The sequence below is a fragment of the Neovison vison genome, chromosome 6 (assembly GCF_020171115.1).
Source record: "Neovison vison isolate M4711 chromosome 6, ASM_NN_V1, whole genome shotgun sequence".
NCBI classification, from domain to species: Eukaryota; Metazoa; Chordata; class Mammalia; order Carnivora; family Mustelidae; genus Neogale; species Neogale vison.
Genome location: NC_058096.1, coordinates 221,979,577 through 221,999,738, shown reverse-complemented (window position 1 = coordinate 221,999,738; position 20,162 = coordinate 221,979,577). Strand labels below are relative to the sequence as shown.

General features: G+C 59.7%; 2 protein-coding genes across 2 annotated transcripts; one reads left to right on the top strand and one right to left on the bottom strand.

Moving 5' to 3' along the window:
* Window positions 1-2,090: 2,090 nt before the first annotated feature.
* Window positions 2,091-9,256, top strand: GIPC3 (GIPC PDZ domain containing family member 3). Its single transcript, XM_044254569.1, has 6 exons — window positions 2,091-2,315; window positions 3,113-3,298; window positions 3,440-3,620; window positions 5,398-5,510; window positions 5,743-5,824; window positions 5,934-9,256. Exons 1-6 carry the CDS (start codon window positions 2,091-2,093, stop codon window positions 6,083-6,085), a joined length of 939 nt encoding a protein of 312 aa, XP_044110504.1. The 3' UTR covers window positions 6,086-9,256.
* Window positions 9,257-10,000: 744 nt separating this feature from the next.
* On the bottom strand, window positions 10,001-19,053 carry TBXA2R (thromboxane A2 receptor). The gene is made up of 3 exons (XM_044255457.1): window positions 18,994-19,053; window positions 13,981-14,849; window positions 10,001-10,315 (listed from the first exon to the last, which is right to left on the bottom strand). Exons 2-3 carry the CDS (start codon window positions 14,764-14,766, stop codon window positions 10,070-10,072), a joined length of 1,032 nt encoding a protein of 343 aa, XP_044111392.1. The 5' UTR covers window positions 14,767-14,849; window positions 18,994-19,053; the 3' UTR covers window positions 10,001-10,069.
* Between the last annotated feature and the right edge of the window lie 1,109 nt (window positions 19,054-20,162).

The window sequence follows — 20,162 nt, the reverse complement described above, 5'->3', positions numbered from 1 at the left end:
AGACAGCCAAGTGACCACAGAGGCAGAAATGGGAACAATGAAAGCTGCCAAACAGCGCCCAGGAGGGCCAGCCGCCACCAGAAGGGAGGCCAGGCAGGGCAGGCCTCTGCCGAGGTCGTGGAGGGAGCACGGTCTTGCTGACGAGCTGACATCACACTTCGGGCCCCTGGAAACAAGAGAGTAAATCCCTGTTGTTTGAAGACCCACGGCCACCCCAGGAGACCACTATAACCAGATACTCTCACCTCCCCACCCCAGCTCCCTTGTCCCCCCCCTTCCCGGCACAGGTACCCCTGTTCCAAATTTAGAGTTTTTCAGGCAAGCCTTTCTGTAACTTTTAGCACATAAGCCTATCTTCCCAAAATAGTACCGTTTTGGTGGGGTTTGGTTTTCTCCTTCAGTTTGTAAAGGTTGTGAAGTGTACAATTCTGTGGTTTCTAGTGTATCTACAGAGTTGTGCAACCATCAGTGCAATCTCATTCCAGAACATTCCCATCCCCCCAAAGAGCAGCCCTGTACCCCTTAGCAGTCACCAACCCTCCCACCTCCCTCAGCCCCGGGCAGAAACGAATCCACTTCCCGTCCACGGAGGAGCCTGTTCCGGGCCTGTCACACACGTGGGCTCACACCCAGGGCGGCCTTCTGGGTCTGGTTCCCTCCCCGAGCGCCGTGTTCAAGGCTCATCGATGTCATAACATCCAGACTTTTAAACTTGACACGATGTTTTCTTACAGTGTCCAAAGCCTTCTACAACTTGGCCCTTTCCATTAGCGCTTGGTTTCCGAGATTCTCCCAAGGCGGGACACCCCTCCCTGCAACCACTATACGGCATTCCATTGCTCTGTATTATAGGAGCCAAGTTGTTTTTTTTTTTTTTTTTTTTAATAAAGATTTATCGGAGAGAGCGAGTGAGAGAGAGAACACAAGCAGGGGGAGCAGCAGGCAGAGGGACAAGCAGGCTCCCCACTGAGCAGGGAGACCCACACCAAGCTCCATCCCAGGACCCGGGGATCATGACCTGAGCCAAAGGCAGACGTGGAACCAAACCATGGAGCCACCCAGATGCCCCCCAGAGCCAAAATTCTTGTTGTTGGCTGCCTCCATGCTGTGGTCCCAGGGAATCTTTATTGATACTTCCTGGTGCCCACAGCCCCCTTCCCTCTTTCTTCATCTGTAACCTGGGGGTTTATTCATTTCCTCACCAAAGATCGCCTGAGCGCCTGCTGTCTGCCAGGCACGGGGCCCCAGGATACGCGGGGTGGGGGGGACCAGAGCCCCTGCCCTCTTACAGCTGACATTCTAGTCCTGGGGACAGCCAGGATACAAGATGAACAGCTGCTCTCTCCAGTAGTGCTCGATACCAGGGAGAAAATCTGGGAAGAGACTGAGAGGTGGAGGGAGGAAGTAACATTTGAGCAAGTAGCTGAGGGAGGTGTGGGAGGGAACCACATGGATGACTGGGAAATGACTTTCAGGCAGAAAGAACACATGTGCAAAGGCCCTGGGGCAGGACACAGCCTGGCATTAGAAAAAAAGGCAAAGGGGCCAGTATATATGAAGCAGGGGGAGTGATGGGGAGATGGGGAGGAAGGGAGGAGAGGGAGGGGATGGGGCAGGTTGTGCAGGGCCTGGTGGGCCTCAGGGAGGACTCCCCCCACCCACACACCCCAGGAGGGAGCAATGGAAGGATGTGGCTGAGGTTATCCCAGGGTACCTGTCCTGCCCCCTTCCAGGGTTGTTGCAAGGATTAAATAAGCACCTAGATAGAGGACAGTGAGCACTAGGCACACTCAGCTGTGTTCATCCTCATCGGTGATCCCTGTTTTTCCCCAGTCTGCAGCCCAGGACCCGGAGGGCTGCCTGGGGTCCCCTGGGAGCGCGCAGCTGGCGCTGGCAAGGCCCGGACACCTGGGGCCGGACCCCCCTCCGCAGCCCGCGGTGTCGCCTTCCCGGGCGGCTCGGGTTCCCGGATCCCCTTACCCCGGCGGCTCGACTGTCGCGCCCTAGACCGGGGGAGGGGAGGCTGCAGGAAGCGGCGGATCCGGCGGCGACGGCGGTGGCGGTGGCCGGGGTGGCCAGCTCCTCCGGCCATGGAGAGCGCCGGGGCCCAGGAGACCCGGGGCGCAGAGGCTCCTCGCCCGGCCGCGCCCCCGCCCTCGCCCGCGGAGCCCCCAGCCGCGCCCCGCGCCCGTCCCCGCCTGGTCTTCCGCACGCAGCTGGCGCACGGCAGCCCCACGGGCAAGATCGAAGGCTTCACCAACGTCCGCGAGCTCTACGCCAAGATCGCCGAGGCCTTCGGGATCGCGCCCACAGAGGTGAGGACCCCCGAACCCCCGCCACCCCACCCCGCGCCAGCGGGGGAGGCGCACCGGTCCGACCGGGGATAGGGTGGAGCCTGGAGCCAGGGACCGGGGGATCCGGATTCCCCCTCCTCGGATGGAGGGGGTCCGATCGCCGGACCTCAAAGACACACCCCTCAGATCCTGGGGTGCCCATAGCCTAGAGACCCTCTTCGCGCCCTGCGCAAAAGAGGAGCCCGGGTTAGGGTTAGTGGGTCCCCAGGCGGTCCAGGAGCCACTGCGCTGAACCGGCTGGAAATGGATCCCAGCCCTCGGGGAAGGGGAAGCGCGTCCCAGGCTCCTGGGCGCCGCTGGGGCACGGGTTCCAGGCAGCCGCCTTCCAGGTGTGAAGTCGGAGGCCCCAAGGGTCAGGGGCTGGGCGGCAGGGCTGTGTGACTCGCAGCCCCCAGGGGGCGCCAGTAGATTCAGAATCGACTGGAAAAGTTGGGCTGGAGTGTCAGGACACCAACTGGTTAAAAAACTGAAAGACTGGGGATGGAGGAGGGGTCTCTTCCGCCCACAACCCCCTTATCACCCTGCTCCTGGTTAGGGGGGTCTCAGACTCCCTCTTGCCCGCCACCCGCCCCATCCTGGTCTCGCGTGGAGCCTTTTCCCCGAGGACTGGGATCCTGGTGGGTGGGTGACCAGACACGTTTCATGCCTCTTTGTGCCTCGGTTTCCCTCTCGGGCTGCCGAACCCATCACCCTGGTTGTCTGCACAGAGGGCAATGAGCTTTGTCATTAATTCTGGACTCCCCCTCCCCTTGGGACAGATCTTATTCTGTACCCTAAACAGCCACAAAGTGGACATGCAGAAACTCCTGGGTGGCCAGATAGGGCTGGAGGACTTTATCTTTGCCCATGTGCGCGGCGAGACCAAGGAGGTAGAGGTCACTAAGACCGAAGACGCCCTGGGACTGACCATCACGGACAACGGGGCCGGCTACGCCTTCATTAAGGTGCTCAAGGGAGGGCGGGTGACTTCTTGGGTGCTCGGAGACCTGGAACGAGGCGCTGCCCCTCTCCGGTCTAACCTGGGCTCTGGGAAGCCGAGGGGCGGCGGCTGGGCTGGTCCCGTGAGTGACTCTAGGTCCCCGCAGAGGATCAAGGAGGGCAGCATCATCAACCGGGTCCAGGCTGTGTGCGTAGGCGACAGCATCGAGGCCATCAACGACCACTCCATCGTCGGCTGCCGCCACTACGAGGTAGCCAAGATGCTCCGGGAGCTGCCCAAGTCCCAGCCTTTCACCCTGCGCCTGGTGCAGCCCAAGAGAGCCTTCGGTGAGGGCCACCTGGGGTCCAGGGGGCAGGTGGGGTGGTGTTTAGGAGCTCTTCCAGAAGCGGGTTCTCTGGATGCCAGTACAGTGGAGCACGGGCGTATGTGGGGGGGAATGGGACAGGATGGAAGGTTCTAGATGCTTCTGGCGCCATGACGGGGGCTTCTGGCACTGTGTCAGGAATAGGTAGGTAGTTTCTAGATTGTCAGACTCCATCCGGGGGTGGGGGCAGGCGGGTTTGGAAAGATCAGGATCGGAGAAGGAGGCATCTGGACCTATTTTGGCTGTGGTTCTAGAGAAGGTTTTTCCAGGTGTGTTCTAGAACCGTATTTTAAAAATTTATTTATTTATTTATTTGAGAGAGATTCAGCATGAGCAGGGGAGGGGCAGAGGGAGAAGCAGACTCCCCACTGAGCAGGGAGCCCGATGTGGGGCTTGATCCCAGGACCCCAGGATCACAAGGTGAGCAGAAGGCAGATGCTTAACGGACGGAGCCGCCCAGTTGCCTGTAGAACAATGCTTTCCAAAGAGAGGTCTGTGAGCTGTCCATGCATGGGGTAAAGGACTTGCTCTCCAGGAGGTTTTCCCCAGTTCAGCACTGGGACATCTGGCCCAGCTCATTCCCTGAAGTGGGGCCACCGTGGGCACAGTAAGATGTTGGGCATCGCCCCTGGCTTTGACCCAGCAGATGCCGATGGCAACCCTTAGGTTGTAACAACCAAAATGCCTGCAGATATGGTCAAGGTCACCTGGGGGTGAAATTACTCGCCCCTGCCCCTGGGGTCGAGAGCCCCTGCGTTAGAATGCAGGCTTCGTGTTTAACGGGCAGGGGTGTTTTTTTTAATAGCCAAGACTTTCTCAAGGAAGAAATCAACACACTGCTTTCCATTCCGGCACCACCTTCTTATTTCATTATGGACTGGCCCTTTGAGCTGTGTTGTTCTCCAGCCAGAGGTTCTAGAAGCACCCAGGCACATCTGGAGGGAGGTCCCAGGGAGAAGGGGTCAGGGTGGGGTTCCAGATCTGCCCTTTAGCACAGCAGTGGACGCTGAGAGCCGTGCCCAAACGTTAGATGGATGAGTTCTAGACAGTCTTTTCTAGATGGATCCTCTGGCTACAGGAGGGTCTCAAGCAGTCCTTTCTAGAAAGTCATTTTAAAAGGAGGGGGGCGCCTGGGTGGCTCAGTGGATTAAAGCCTCTGCCTTCGGCTCGGGTCATGCTCTCAGGGTCCTGGGATCGAGCCCTACATCGGGCTCTTTGCTAGGCGGGGAGCCTGCTTCCCCCTCTCTCTGCCTGCCTCTCTGCTTACTTGTGATCTCTCTCTCTTTATCAAATAAATATAGAAATAATCTTTAAAAAATTAAAAATAAAAATAAAAAGAGGAGCGCCTTGGAGGTTTGGTCGTTAGCCATCTGCCTTGGGCTCAGGTCGTGATCCTGGGGTCCTGGGATGGAGCCCTGCATCGGGTTCCCTGCTTGGTGGGAAGCCTGCTTCTCCCTCTCCCACTCCCCCTGCTTCTGCTCCCTCTCTTGCTGTGTCTCTCTCTGTCAAATGAATAAAAAAAAAAAAAAATCTAAAATAAATAAAATTTTAAAAAAGGAGGGAGATTTGGAGGAAGCAAGAATTCTCAAGCAGGGTCTCTGAGGATTAACCCCTGGACGTAAGGAGGGCTTTGAAGGGCAAGAAGGTTCTAGAAAGGCTCTGCTGGCAGCTTGGGAGCACTTACACAGATGCGGACCCGCCCAGAACACGTGCCCCTCCCCTGGCTCTGTCCCTTCCAGATATGATCGGCCAGAGGAGCCGCGGCAGCAAATGTCCCACGGAAGCAAAAATGGCCAGTGGGAGGGAGACCCTGCGTCTTCGTTCTGGGGGGGCTGCCACAGTGGAGGAAATGGTGAGTGAGGGGGACGGGAGCCTTCGGGGGCTCTGCACCGAGCGCTCGGCTGACTCAGTGGGACCGCGGGTAAGAACCTCTCCTTCGTCAAGCCGCTCCCCTCCCTGCGAGATGGGGCCTCGTGGGGAGGCAGGACAGGAGCGGCGGCACAGGGGCGGGGCCTGCGGAGGGGCTGGGCCGGAGGGATCCCAGGCTTTGACCTTCTCTGCTGGGCCCTGCCCCCCCACCCCAGCCCAGCGAGTTCGAGGAGGAGGCGTCGCGGAGAGTGGACGACCTGCTGGAGAGCTACATGGGCATTCGGGACCCAGAGCTGGGTAAGGGGCCAGGGTAAGCCGGGTGGACCCTGGCGGGGAGGGTAGCCCACCGGGAGGAGTCGAGGCCCGAGGAGCCCCCTCACCCGCCTTCCCTCCTGCTCCGCCGCAGCAGCCACCATGGTGGACACGTCCAAGAAGACGCGGAGCGTCCAGGAGTTCGCGCACCATTTAGATTCCGTCTTGGGCGAGTTCGCCTTCCCGGACGAGTTTGTGGTGGAGGTGTGGGCCGCCATCGGCGAGGCCAGGGAGGCCTGTGGCTAGTCTGCCCCAGGGCCGAGCGCAGCCCCAGCCCAGAACCCAGCCCCCCACCCCAGCCCGCCCGGCCCGTTCCTGAAGCCCAGCTCGGCCCCAGGGCCCAGCCCGGATCTGAGACCCAGCCCTGCTCTAGAGACCAGGCAGGCTCTGGGACCCAGCTTCCTGCTAGAACCCCTACCAGTTCTGAGAGGTCAAGTCTCAGCTCTGAGGCCAAGTCTTGCTCTAAAACCAAGCCCAGCTCTGAGACCAAGCCCTGTTCTAGACCTCGGGCCAACCCTGAGACAAAGTTCATCGCTAGAAGGCAATTCAGTTCTGAGACCCAACGCAGCCCCGAAACCCAGCCCTTCCCTGGAACCCAAGATAGCTCTGAAGCTAGACCAAGCTCAGAAACCAAGTTAAGGTCTGGGTCCCAGACAAGTTTTAAGACACAGCCCGGTTCGGAGATCGATCCCAGTTCCGGAAGCCAGCCCAGATCTGTGTCCAAGCCCTGCCATAAAACTCAACCTGATGGGGGAGCTCAAGACAGTCGCATGACACAGCCGTACCTAGATGCCCCGTCTAGCTCAGGAACTCCCGTTAGTTCTGGAGCCCAGATCAGACTCAAGAAACAATCCAGCAACAGTAGCCACCCAGGCTCAGGACTGGAAGACGGCTCCCAAACCCAGCCCTGCTCACGAGCCCAGAAGCTTGCTGCAGCTCAGTCCAGACCCAGATCCCAGCCCTGTTCTGCAACCCAGCTGCCCTCGAGTACTCACCAGCATCCTGGGGCCTGGTCCGGTTCCAGCGATGAGTCCAGCTCAGAGACCGAGCCCAGTTCCAGACCCCAGTCTCGGGCTACTACCAGGCCCAACTCCCGAATTCAGGCAAGCTCTGACACCCCATCCACTTCTGAGGCAAGGCCCGCCTCCAGAGCTCGGCTGGATGCCAAGCCCCGCTCTCCCTGCAGAGCGCAGACCAGCTCTAGAATACCATCGAACTCTGGGACCCAGACCGGTTTCAAGACCGGGAGCATTTCCAGAGCTCGGTCCAGCTCAGGCAGTCCACCCAGCTCCAGAACTCCGCTCCATTCTGAGGCACGGACTGGGTCTGAAACCCCATCCAGCTGCCAACCACAGTCGGCTGCTGAGAGCCCACTGAGCTCCAGAATCCAGCTAAACTCCGGAATCCGGCCTAGCCTCGGGACCCAGACAGAGACAGCAACAGACTTAAGCCCCACAATTCTGTCTAGCTCTGAAAGCGGACCCAGCTCCGGGACCCAGACTTGTCTGGGAGCTCAGTCAATCTCTGGGACTCAGCGTACCTCGGAAATGCTATCAAGCTCTAGACACCAGCTGCAGGCCACAGCCCAAGGCAGTTCTGGTGTTGAGCTGGACTTTGGGAAGCAGACCGGCTCTGGAACTCAGGCAAGCTCCAGGATTCACTCCAGCCCAGAAACCCAGCCCAACCTGGAAACCCAGAGTGATTCCAGAACACAACCTGTTTCTGAAACCCAACCCAGCTCTAGAACCCTGACAAGTTCTGGAACCCAGCTCAGGCCTGAGATCCAGCCCACTTCAGAGACCCAGCCCAGTGCAAGATTTCAGCCCAGCTCCAGGATTCAGCTCAGCCCTGAGACCCAGCCCAACTCTGGAACCCAGAGCAGTTCAGGAACTCAGCTCAGCTCTGGAATTTACCTTAATTCTAGAACCCAGCCTGTTTCTGGAACCCAGTCCAGCTCCAGAACCCAGACCAGTTCTGGAATCCAGCTAAGCTCCAAGACGCAGCCCAGCTCTGGGACCCAGAGCAGTGCAAGAATTCAACCCAGCTCTGGAGCCCAGCTCAGCTCCAGAACTCTGTCCAGTCCTGAGACCCTGCTCAAATCTGAGACCCAGCTCGGTCACGGGATTGAGTTCAGCTCAGAGACACAGCCCATCTCTGGAAGCCAGCCCAGGTCAAGAATGTTGGGCAACATTCAACCCAGCTCTGGAATTCACCTCAGTTCTAGAATACAGCCTCTTTCTGGAACTCAACCCAGCTCCAGAACCCAGAGTAGTTCTGGAACCCAGGCCAGCTCTGTGACCCAGAGCAGCACAAGAAATCAACCCAGCTGTGGAGCCCAGCTCAGCTCAAGAATGCAGTTTTCCTCTGAGATTCAGCTCAGCTCTGAAACCCAACCCAGCTCCAGAACCCTGATTAGTTCTGGAACCCAGCTCAATCCTGAGACCCAGTCCACCTCAGAGACCCAGCCTAGGGCAAGAATTCAGCTCAGCCCTGAGATCCAGCCCAACTCTGGGACCCAGAGCAGTACAAGAACTCAGCCCAGCTCTGGAACTTACCTTAGTTCCAGAACCCAGCCTGTTTCTGGAGCCCAGTCTAGCCCCAGAACCCAGACCAGCTCAAAGATCCAGCTCAGCTCTAGAAATGGACTCCACCTACAGACCTCTGGCCTTGACCCTAGAGCCCAAGCTGATCTCACTCCCCCAGCCCAACATCAGCCCCCAGGCCCACCGCCCAGAGTACTGACTCTGGCCCCTAGCACAGTCGCTCAGCCCCAGCCCCAGCCCCATGATCTGGTACATGGAACGCAGGCCAACAGCAGCCTGGGCCGAAGCCCACCAACTTTCCACCTAGCCCCACAGCCACGGATCCCCTCAGCCCCCCAGAAACCAGCCCTCTTCCCCAAGCCCCAGCAAGGACCCCAGAAGTCCACCCCACCCACCAGATCTATCCTCACTAGTTCGGCTCCCGAGGCTCCCAGCCCCCTGAGTCCCTAGCCCAGAAGCCTGTCCCCTCCCCCACACTCAAGGAGTCAAGGTCTGCTCCTATGGGGTTAGAGCCCCTCCGCCACCATGGGGAGCTGTAGCTTGAGGGCAACACAGTTTTGGCTCCCATAATCCCCCCACAGTCCTGTCTCCTGTCCCTCCAAGCTGGGTCCCCTGGAGGCAGCAGGTGACCTCATTCCCCCAGCAGGTAGGTGTTGGGGGAGGAGGAAGAGTGGAAACAGGGACTTTAGTTTCACTTGGGCCTGGCTCTGGGCGGTGTAAGCAGATCCCAGGTCTGTGGAGTGGAAAGCTGGGTGTGCGTGCGTGTGGGGGGGGCATGTGGGCAGGAGGCAGAGAAATGGGGATCAGGGGGCAATTGTGTCCTCATGTACCTTGAGGGCTCATGGGGAATAAAGGCACCTCTCCCACCCCTGCAGCTGGGTGTGTCGTTTTTGGGGGAGTTCACAAAGAGGACAAAGGGGCAGGCATGGGTTTGGAGCGGGCGCACCTGACTTCACCAGATGTTTTCTAAGCCGCTGCTCTGTGCCAAGCCCTTTACTAAGTGCGAAGCCGGCCTGCACGGACCTTGCGCTCTGCAAAGCCTCAATCATCTGTCCCTTCAACCGATGTTTACTGAGCACCTACTATGGGCCAGGTGCGTTTGCTCGAGGCCCTGGGCACCTTCAGTGTTGAGCGAACGAAACAGGCACCCCCTCCGCCCCCCGCCCCCAGCTCTGCTCTGGCTGCCGTGGGCACGTGGTCCAACGCGATCCAATGCACAAACTTTAAAGACTGATGACTTCAGATCCGAGGGAAAGTACGGCCGAGGGGGCCGTGATATATTTTGGCAAGGGAGGGGTCTCACCCGTGCACACTCAGTATTTCCTAAGCAGAGCCTTCGTGGGTTGGGGTGTCCAAGGGGATCAACCGTACCCCAGAAAGCAGGTCATCGTCAGGGGTCGGAGTCCCCCATTCGCGGAGGATTGCTGGAAGGGAGGCTTGTAAGTCTCCTTTCCTCGGACATCCCCTGACCTGACATCACCCTTCCTGGGGCCGGGAGGGGGACGGGAAAGGGGCATCGGGGAGCGTTAGGGGGTCTCCAAGGCTGCGCAAGAACAGCCCACAATCCTGCCACTCCAAGGCTTGGTCCTTCTGAGACTCCGGGCTGCCGGATCCCCAGGACAGGCTGCTGTGTCCTCGCGAGGGACGCGCCAGCTGGGGGAGCCCTCCCCCCGACAGCGGACCGGCTCTAGGGCACCGGGCGTCTCTGGGTGAGCTGCGGCTGCAGGGACAGCGACCTGGGCCGGGCGCTGAGGCGAGGGTGGAGGCGGCGGATCACGGCCCGGCGGAAGAGGATGTACACCCAGGGGTCGAGGATCTGGTTCCAGGTGGCCACGCGCAGGTAAATGAGCAGCTGCTTTTCGGTGGCCCGCGACAGCTGCCCGCTGGGGCTCATGGCGGGCGGGCTGCGCAGCACCGTCTGGGCGATGAAGACCTGCGGGGGGTCAGAGCAGTTAGCGGGGCCGCCAGCCCCTGCCCCGCGGCCCACGCCCACCCGCGAGACCCTCGCCGTCCTGTCCCTGCCTTGCTGTGTGACCCGGGGAGGGCTGCCCGGCCTCTCTGAGCTGCAGCTTCCTGCGCGTCTCCGGGCGCGGGTGGGAGGGAGTCCCGGAGCCGGCCCGCCTCGCCGGGCCCTGAAACCCCCTCCCATTCTAGTCAGGATGAAACTTTCCCACGGCACCCCAGATTCTTAGTTTTTATATTCTGTGTTCTATTTAGCTTATTATTTTTTAAAGATTTTATTTATTTATTCACAAGAGAGAGAGAAAGAGGCAGGCTCCCCCGCGGAGCAGGAAGCCTGATGCGGGGCTCGATCCCAGGACTTCGCGGCATGAGCTGAGCGGAAGGCAGAGGCTTCACCCCCTGAGCCACCCAGGGGGCCCCTGTATGTTTTATTTTAAATAACTTTATTTTATATTAAAATTTATATAATTAAAAAAAATTTATATAATTTATGACATAGTTTTACACGAAATAATTCTATATTAAATTTGTATATTGAATTATTTAAATATGTTTTGTCACTATTGAAATTTATGTTTAGTATGATATATATGTAATGTAAGTTATTTACAAATATGGAAAAAGGAATTATTTAGTAATTCACATTGTAAATTATCATTATACTAATATACTAGAGGTATATATTATATGGTATTTAAAATTACAGAATATTACAATTATAATTATATAACTATAATTTATATAATTAAACATAAATTATAATACAATGTGATAGTCATAATGTATATTTTATAACTATAATTAAAATTCATATTAAGCATAATTATAATTCATATAAGTTATTACATTAAAGTAAGTTATTATGGTGAAATATGCATACTGGGGCACTTGGCTGGCTCAGTCTGTGGACCGTGTAATTCTTGATCTTGGGGTTGTGAGTTCAAACCCCACGTGGGGCAGAGATGATTTAAGATCTTTGGGGGACACTCCGGTGGCTCAGTTGGTTAATCGTCTGCTTTCATCTGCCTTCGGCTCAGGTCATGATCCCTGGGTCCTGGGATCGAGCCCCGCATCGGGCTCCCTGTCCTGCCCACCCAGCCACGCCCATTTGTTTCCGGTGGCTGCTTTCCCATCCGGTTGGGACAGCAGAGCTGAGTATCTGTGACAGAGGCCATGTTTAAATATTTACCTATGGCCCTTTATGGAAAAGTTTCCCCACAAAGGGGACTCAGGAGTTGTTGTTGTTTTAGTAGTTGTTTAATGATTCAGTGATTCTACCTAAGGGAAGGGACACCTTTCCCCTTATGCCCAGTGAGTGAACTCCTATTCGTGCTTCAAAGCCTCAGCTCCAATGGTTCAGAGCGGGTCAGAGCCCATTCTGGGCATCCCAAGAGACTGGAGGCTGGGTGGCCGGGAGGAGAGCAAGGCGCAGCAGCATGGACGTGTCTGCTGGAGGTCAGGGTCCTGGGAGGTGACATGTGTGTGCACCTCGCGCAGGGGAGGGAAGCAGAGAGCCAGCAAGGAGCCAGTTCCTGGGGTGGGTCCCAGCTGCTGGCACCGATGGAATCCCACGGGAGCAGCAGCCACAGAATGCTGCTTCTGGCTGGAAAATATGCTCTTGTCCTGCCCTGAGGTGCCCTTCCCAGGCCTGTTCTCACGGATATTACCCTTCATATTTATCGGGCAGCACCCGAGTCAGGTCTTCCTCTGTCCACAGCCCTCCAGGGCTCCCATCTCCCTGGGGGAGAAGCCCAAGTCCTCCCTGCAGTCCCCCCTGGTCCCCTCTCCGACCTCCCCTCCTCCGTTTCTCCCCTGCACCCACTCTGTTCCTCCTCACTGATCTTCTAACATGCCAGGCAGGGTCCTGCCCCAGGGCCTTTGCATGTGCTATGCCCTCTTCCTGGAATGCTTCCCCCCCGGCCAGATCTCCACATAGTTCACTTCTTCACCTCCACCTTGTCTTTGCTTAAATGTCACCTTCACTGAGAGGTCCCGACCACCATCGGGCCCAATCTCTTGGGACATCCAGAATGGGCCCTGCTCTGCTCTGAACCATTCCAGCGGGGGCTCTGAAGCATGGGTAAGAGTATCACTGCTAAATAAAACTCAGGAAGGCATTCTAGACAGACTCTCCTTGAATTGTTAAATGACTCCTGGGGCCCCTTGGTGGCACACTTCTTCTTCAAGGACGGTGTAATAACTTTTGTAAACACAGTCTCGGCCACAGCTAGGCTCTGCAGCTTCCGAGCAATGAGGAAGCACGCGGGTGTGGCTATGTTCTAACAGGACTTTATTTCTGGATGCGGAAATTGGAATTCCGTGTCATTGTCACGTGTCACAAAATGTCAAAATGTGATGCTCCTTTCTTTGCGGTTTTCCTCCGACCACTTACATTTGTAAAAAATTCTCAGCAAAGCAAAAAAGACAAAGCAAAAGCAAAAAAACAAATTTGTGATCTTTCCATTTGCAGGGTCTTTTTTTCCCCCTAAGATTTTATTTTTGTCGTCTCTACACTCAGCAGGGGCTCAAACTCACAACCCTGAACTAAAGAGTCACACTCTCCAACAGTTGAGCCCACCAGGCACCCCTGCAGGTTTGGTTTTTGTTCTAGCTCTTTTCACTTCCTACTATCGACCCCTTCCTGAATCCATACACAAGGTTTATGGCCCGCCTTCCCCACTGGCAAGAGTTCCAAGAAGTATCTCTGTCACTTCTGTTCTCTGCTGCGTCTTCAGTGTCTGGACTAGAGCCTGGAACATAGGAGTCACTCATGAAATGTTTGCAGAAGGGGCAAATGATTAATGGGCTCATTTCTGTCTCACTGTAACTCGGAAAGGCAGACGCTCTTTAATCCCCCTGATCACCAAGGCTGGAGGAGGGGGAGCCCAGAACCAGAGTCACATAGCAAGTCCTTGCTGGGCATGAGTTGGACACCAAGTGTCTGACTTCAGACTCCAGACATGTCCTGATCAAATCAGAAATGGAAAAAAAATACCACCCCAAATGGGAACCACACTGACAGTGGAAGGACTTCAGCCAAGCTTTCCCCCGAGTCAGAAAATCTGGCCAGAGCCCGGTTTCAGAGCTAGTAGACTTGGGAAATGTTTGATGATTCAGTGATATTACCTAGAATTCCTTTTTCTTGTTTAGTAGGTAAACTCCTATGTATCCTTCAAAACCCTAGCTCCAATACCCCTTCTCTGGGAAACTTCCTCTGATACCCCAGATAGAACATGGGAGTCCCTCCCCGGGCAACCCAGTCCTGACCCCAGCTGGGGGTCGTCTGTGTCTCGTTCATGAGCTCCTCAAGCAAGGACATTCGAACACTGGGGTCTGTGCCCACATTTTCTGGGGTGGATGAGAACCTGAGGATTTAAGTCCCCTGTGGAGGGGCACCTGGGAGGCTCCGTCGGTGAAGCCTCTGCCTTCGGCTCAGGTCGTGATCCCGGGGTCCTGGGATCGAGCCCCGCGTTGGGCTCGCTGCTCAGCAGGGAGTCTGCTTCTCCCCCACCCTCTGGCCCTCCCCGGGCTCTTGCTTGTGCTCTCTCCCTCCCAAATAAACACGATCTCTAAAGGTAGTCAGCAAAGCCACCGAGGGTGGCGGGAGCCCCGGGCAGGGCCCCCGGCCGCACTCACCAGCAGCGGCATCCAGCAGATACTGGCCACCACCATGATGCCCGTCAGCTGAGCCATCATCTCCACCTCGCAGTCCCGCGGCCGCTGCTGGGTGGCCGCCCGCCCGTGGTAGACGTGGCACAGGGTGGCCACGCTGATCGTGTTGAGCAGGAAGGACAGCCCCACCGAGAGGCTGCCGAGGAGGGTGAAGAGCAGCCCGAAGGCCACGTCCCCGGGCTGGGCGCCGAGCGTGAGGAAGCACCAGGAGCCCGGGTACTGCACCGTGTAGCGGCCGACGCCCAGCACGGGCAGCAGGCCCAGCGCCAGCGCCGACGCCCACACCAGCCCCACCGTGGCCCAGGCCCGGCGCTGCGAGGCCCCCGCGGGCCGCGAGAAGGGCCGGGTGATGCCCAGGTAGCGCTCCGAGGCCATGGCGGCCCCCAGCAGCAGCGGGCAGAGGCCGAAAAAGACCATGATGACGCCCATGAACTGGCAGAGGCGGCAGCTGGGGTCCGTGGCGCGCCAGTCGAACAGGACGGCGTGCTGGGACACCACGATGGCGCCGGTGACCAGCAGCCCCAGGAAGTCGGTGAGCACCAGGCCGCAGAGGAAGGTGAGGAAGGAGGAGCGCGCCTGTGAGCCGCCCTGCCGCGCCCCCGCCAGCACGCTCAGGGCCAGCAGGTTGGACGCCAGGCCCACCACGCAGAAGGAGGCCGCGAACCAGGGCGAGGCGATCAGGCGCCGCTCCTCCAGGGTGATGTTGGTGGGCCGGAAACAGGGCCCCAGAGAGGTGCCATTGGGCCACATGGCGCCGCGGCGGGGAGCGGAGGGTCACCACCCCATCGGGCCGACGCAGCGGGTGGGGAGAGCTGGCGCTGGCTCAGGCACGCCTGGGGGAGCAGAGAGAAGATTTGCTGGTGAGTCATGGTGCATTTTCACTGGAGGGGGCCTGGTGAACTCCTACACCATCTTCAATACCCCACGTCAAATATCCCCTCTTTCAAGAAGCCTGTCCTGGCTCCTCTCACTCCCCACGCAGTCTTACTATTACTAAGAGCGCCGGTGCCATGGCTCCCACCGCTACTGCCACCAGCTCTGGCCCTCCCCAGACTCAGTGACCCACCAGGGTGAGGACCCGTGCGGTCTGCTCTGCGGCCCCTGGAGCACAACACCGGGAGTCTTTTCTGAGTCACAGAGAAGAACCAAGGAGCTGTGGGCGGGAACCACCATCCTGGCGGCCCCTGCGTGAGCCCAGGCAAACGGTCTCTTCGCCCTGGGCTCCGTGGCCCCGCTGGCTCGTCACCCGGCTGAGCCCTCAGGCGACTGCAGAACCCGGGGCAGATTTCAGCCGCTGGGAGACGGGATGTGTGCGAGGTGAGGAGGGCGGCAGGTGGGTGGCCTGAGGCCACCGGCTCTGAGGTCACCACTGCACCTGCACGTACGTGGGAGGCCTGACACCTCCGGCGTTTTTGGAAAACGCTGTCTTGCCCATGGTGGGATCGTGTGGGTTCCCCCCACACCCCGTTCTCATGGCATTTAAAAGAAAAAAAGATTTTATTTATTTATTTGACAGAGGGAGACACAGCGAGAGAGGGAACACAAGCAGGGGGAGTGGGAGAAGGCAGAAGCAGGCTTCCCGCAGGGCAGAGAGACCCATGCGGGGCTCGATCCCAGGGCCCTGGGATCATGACCCAAGCCAAAGGCAGAAGCTCAACGGCTGAGCCCCCAGGCGCCCTGTGGCATTGTTTTTATAATGAAGAAATAAATCCAGAAATCTAGTTCCATTCTGGGAACAAAAACAGAAAAACCCAGCTCATCTGGAGCGACAGACTCCCTGGGGACGAGCTAAAAATGGCAGCGAGAGGGACCTGTTACCCTCTGGGGCTGCGGGAGGACGTTGGAGACGCCGGGCCTAGCTGCCGCGAGTGTGGATGGACAGACCAGACGTGGAGATGTCACGCAGAAGCGAAGCAAGAGACCATCCAGAGAACGGCTCCCAGTGCTGAGAAGGACACACCAGAGAGGCCACTGGGGGCGCTGGGGCCTAACTGGCGGGTCCCTGGGTTCCTGCCCTGGGTCTACACCGCAGGTCCCCCTGTGTGGCCAGTGAGGCTGCCCTGGGGGGAGGGCAGAGGGGACGAAGGTGGGTGGGCGTGGGCAGGACGTAGGGCCGGCGGGCAGTTAGAACTCAGAAAGCTCCTTCCGTGACCCCCATTTTGCAGAAGGGAAAGATAGAGGCGCCAGAGAGGCCGAATCTCTCCTCCTAGGCCCCACAGCCCGGCCTGAGTTGATCTGATGTAAATCCAGGCCTTGCTGTGGGCAAGCCCGTGTAAATAATTCGCAGGCCTGCCGGCCGGAGGGAACCCTGGTGTGGAAAGTCCCCAACACCACAATTTGCTCTAAGGGCTGGAATTTTCTAGAAAGCGGGTCTGGCCAGATTTGAATCCGGGTGTTGCCATGAACCCCGTCACAGGCCCCTGCTGGGAGCTCCCAGTTCCCTTCCTGTAGAATGGGCAGACAGGAGTGAGCTAAGCTGGGTACAGGGCTTAGAGCCCTGTGGGCGCTCACTTCGCGCCTGCCCTGGCTCCCCGTCCTGCTAACTGGTGTGCTGGCCTGGCCCCTCTGCTCAGCGACTCCCTATCGCTGCTCATGAATTATCCAGTCCCTGGCAACCGCACTGAGCTTGGCTCCCAGGCCCAGAGCCAAGGCCACGGCCACGGCCACTTTGGTTGGGGGGGTGCTGCGGTGGGAAAACGGGGTCCAGAGAGAGGTGGGCGGCTGCGCAGGGGCTGTTCACAGTGATCACGCCCTTACCCTCCACTGCAGAGCAGGGGGCGTGCTCTCTGCAGTCACAGACTTGGCCTACATTTGGAGTCCTCTTAGGACGGGGCACTCGCTCCCTCGAGAGCTGCTACACACACACTGTTCCTGAACCTTTCTGGGGACTTGGGCTGTGCCTGCGGCCCTAACCCGACCTCAGCCTGGAGGGACTACCAGCTCCTCCTGGGGTTTCACGGCACCACCCTGGGTGGGAGCTCAGGCACTTCTCATTCGCCCTGGGGCCACATACCCTGAGACGGCCTCAGGCCTCACGTCTCCCCTGTCTGGGAACAGACCTATGACCCAGAGCCCTTGGCCGTGGGGGAGGCTGGAAACTGGCATGACTCTCTCTGGGCACAGCCGGTGGTTTCCACTCCCCCCTTCCCCCCAACAGGTTCAGGTGATAGCTGCCGTCTCAAGTTCCCTAGGCACGCAGGCCAGGCCCGTAGGGAACCCTGGCAAGGCCTCCTTTCCCCTCCGAAGTTGGCTGGGAGGCATGGCAGGCCCTCCCCTGCAGGAGACTGTCTACGCAGTGCGAAGTCCAGAATCAGTCTGTGTGGCCCCTGGGGGAATACGCCTCCCTCTCTGTGCCTCGTGGGAGGCACGGACGCCGATTCCCACCCCAGATTTGCTGCAGAAACCCAGGCTTCCATGGCCCAAGAGCAGGGAGGTTTGGGCTTTGTCTGGCATTCTAACAAGTTCCTGGTTCTGGAACTCAGGAGGCCTCAAGTCCAGAATTCCAAGTGGCCGAGGTTCTAGAACCTTGACGGGAACAAGGCTGGGTCCTGGGATTCAGAACTTCCATCTCAGCTCCTGGAACCTTCTTGGAGGACATCAGTCCACCTGGGTAAGGCTGGGCCACGGCGGGGCGGGGGTGGACGGCTCCATCCTGCCCCAGAGGCACAGACACCAGGCTGGGCCCTCCCAAGCCCAGCCGCCAGTGGAATGCGATCCCTGGTTCCCAAGCGCCAGGCCCCTCCCCTGCCTGCTGGCGGCTGCCGGCCCTGCTCTCCTCCGGCTCCGGAGCTAGCCGGCTCTCAACACATCCGTCTCCCGCTCAACACTTCATCCCCCAGCTTGCCGGGCCGCCTGTCTCCAGGCCCATCCAGACACCCTGCAGGGGCGAAGATGCCCTCCCCCCAGCTCGGACTGGAGTCCCTGATCTGCCACCGCCAAGCTGCAGGCCAACACTGCCAAGCCTCAGTGTCCCCCCCTTCTGCGAAATGCAGAAAACGGGGACACAAAGTCCCCTACTGGTATTCTGGCTGATCTACCCAGGTCTGACCTGTCCCCATGGCCCTCCGCGCCCCCACCCCATGCCTGGAGAGCTTTGCAGGCTCCTGGGGTGCTGCGGGCTGGCCGTGTGTGCAGGGGACAGCCCCGAGGTGGCCCCCTTTATGTCTGCTGAGTCCTCCAAGCTCTGGCCAAGTGAAGGCCGCCGCCCTTTGGCGTAAAGCTGCGGGGGCCAGGCCAGCCCATGCCTGGGCAGCCTTACACGCCCATGGACCAGGACCCTTCCACAGACGCACACTTACGGGTAGGGCCCCTGTCAGTCCCCAGGCCTGCCCTTGTCTCCCCTCCCCACACCACAAGGCTTAATTTCCGGGAACTTTTCCTGTTTGTGACACGGACCGGCTCCCACCTCAGAGGGTGTGGGGTTGGGGGGGCGCCTCCACGGTCATTCCAGCTCCGCCCTGGGAGCCTCATTCCCTCATCTGTACAATGGGTGCCCTCAGGGCTCACCACTCAGCGGCTGGTGTGGGGGACGCACAGGAGGGCAGGTGTGGTGCCTGGTGAGGGGACAAGCCCTAGGCCTTTGGCCGTGGGGACGGATGGACACCGAGCGATGGACACCGAGTTGGACAGACGCTGCAGACCTGCGCGGAGACCCTCCGCTGCGCCCGCCCAGACACACGGGCGCACCCAGCGCCTCGCACCCTTCCTGCCACATCGGAGGACCCTGAGCGGCTCGGCGCCCACCCAGGGCAACGCACCCACAGCACACCCTCAGCCACGCTGGGACGGGCCCAGGGCGGACAGTGGGGGCGCGACCACCCCCTCGGGGCACAGACCGGGTCTCAACAACGCCCCCGCCCCGACACCCGCACCTGGCGGCCCGGCCGGCGCGGGGACCCACCCACAGCGGGGCGGGCCTCCGCGGGACACTCCCGCCCGCTCTCACGCCCCGCCCCTAACCTGGCTGCCCGGCCTCACCTGGAGACGGTGACCGGTGGGACGCGCGGGGGTCGCGCCTGTCGCGGAGCCCCGTGCGCTGGCCGGCGCCGGGTCCAGGCCGGGGAGGGCGGAGCGGGGAGCAGGGCGGTCCGGCCTCCCGGAGCCCCCGGGGAAACCGAGGCACGGCCAGGGGCGGGCCGCCCAGAGGACCCCCGGCCTTTCACGTCCCAGCAGGGCACAGATGGAGGGCGCGGCAGCTCCGGCCGCCGGGGTGCGTGAGGTCCGCCGGGGCTGGAGGAGGGGCTACTAGCCCTCGGGGCCCGAAAGGGGGATCCGCGGGGGCTAAAAATAGCCCCGGTCCGGGGCTCCGATCCGCAGCCGGCGCCTTGTCTGTCCTTGTCTCTGTCTCTCCGTCCGTCTTTACGGGCCCCTCCCCCTGCACTGGCCACGCCCCTGTGGCCCGGCCCGGCTGATGGGGGTCAGTGGGCAACCCCAGCCCGCCCGGAAACCCGCGCAACCGCCTGGGGGAGTGGGCACGTGCTCCTGGGCTCAGGGAAAGGGATGCGGGTGGCCGGGGTGGTCGGCGCCCACACGGGAGCCTTTGGCCCGGGGCCGCCAGAGCCAGGCCCCGAATTATTCACCATCTGGGCAGCACCCAAGGGCAGCCGGGGAGGGGCGGGGCGGCGGGCGGAACCGGCCCGGGAGGCTTCCAGACCCCCGCCCAGGGGCCCAGAGCTCCAAACTGGGGAACTGATGGGCTGGGGCCTGGCACACAGTAGGTATCTAATAGATGTAGGGTGTGCTTAGAGGGGAGGAGCGCCAACACTCAGGGAGCAGCTCTGTGGGCGCCCTAAGGAGACAGCCTTCCCCTTCCACACCCCACCCCGCCCCCAGCAGGTCCGCAGGCCCTGGTGGAGGTTCTGGGATTCCAGGAAGGGGGTCCCCTGAGGTCAAAGGCTTGGAGATGGCAGTGGGGCTGGAGGAGGAAGGGAAGCCCCCAGACAGCTCCCTGCGGGCGGGTGAGGAGGTCAGTCCCCATCCCCCTCCGTCCCCAAGTCCCCAACCCCCGTGCTGGGTGCAGAAGGAAGCCCCAGCCAGTCATTCGGGGAGGGAGTGAGAGTGAGCCCAGGGAACCGGGAGCGGGGCTTGGCACAGGCAGGGTAGGCTTCCTTGAAGACCCCCAGACCCAGGGCTCTGGGCCAGGGTCT

Excerpts from the sequence above, each read along its gene's own strand:
- GIPC3 (XM_044254569.1), top strand. The coding sequence starts at position 2,091 with ATGGAGAGCGCCGGGGCCCAGGAGACCCGGGGCGCAGAGGCTCCTCGC. Across the intron at positions 3,621-5,397 it reads GCAGCCCAAGAGAGCCTTCG|ATATGATCGGCCAGAGGAGC; the intron begins GTGAGGGCCACC and ends TGTCCCTTCCAG. Across the intron at positions 5,825-5,933 it reads CATTCGGGACCCAGAGCTGG|CAGCCACCATGGTGGACACG; the intron begins GTAAGGGGCCAG and ends GCTCCGCCGCAG.
- TBXA2R (XM_044255457.1), bottom strand. The coding sequence starts at position 14,766 with ATGTGGCCCAATGGCACCTCTCTGGGGCCCTGTTTCCGGCCCACCAAC. Across the intron at positions 10,316-13,980 it reads TCTGCTGGATGCCGCTGCTG|GTCTTCATCGCCCAGACGGT; the intron begins GTGAGTGCGGCC and ends GACCCCCCGCAG.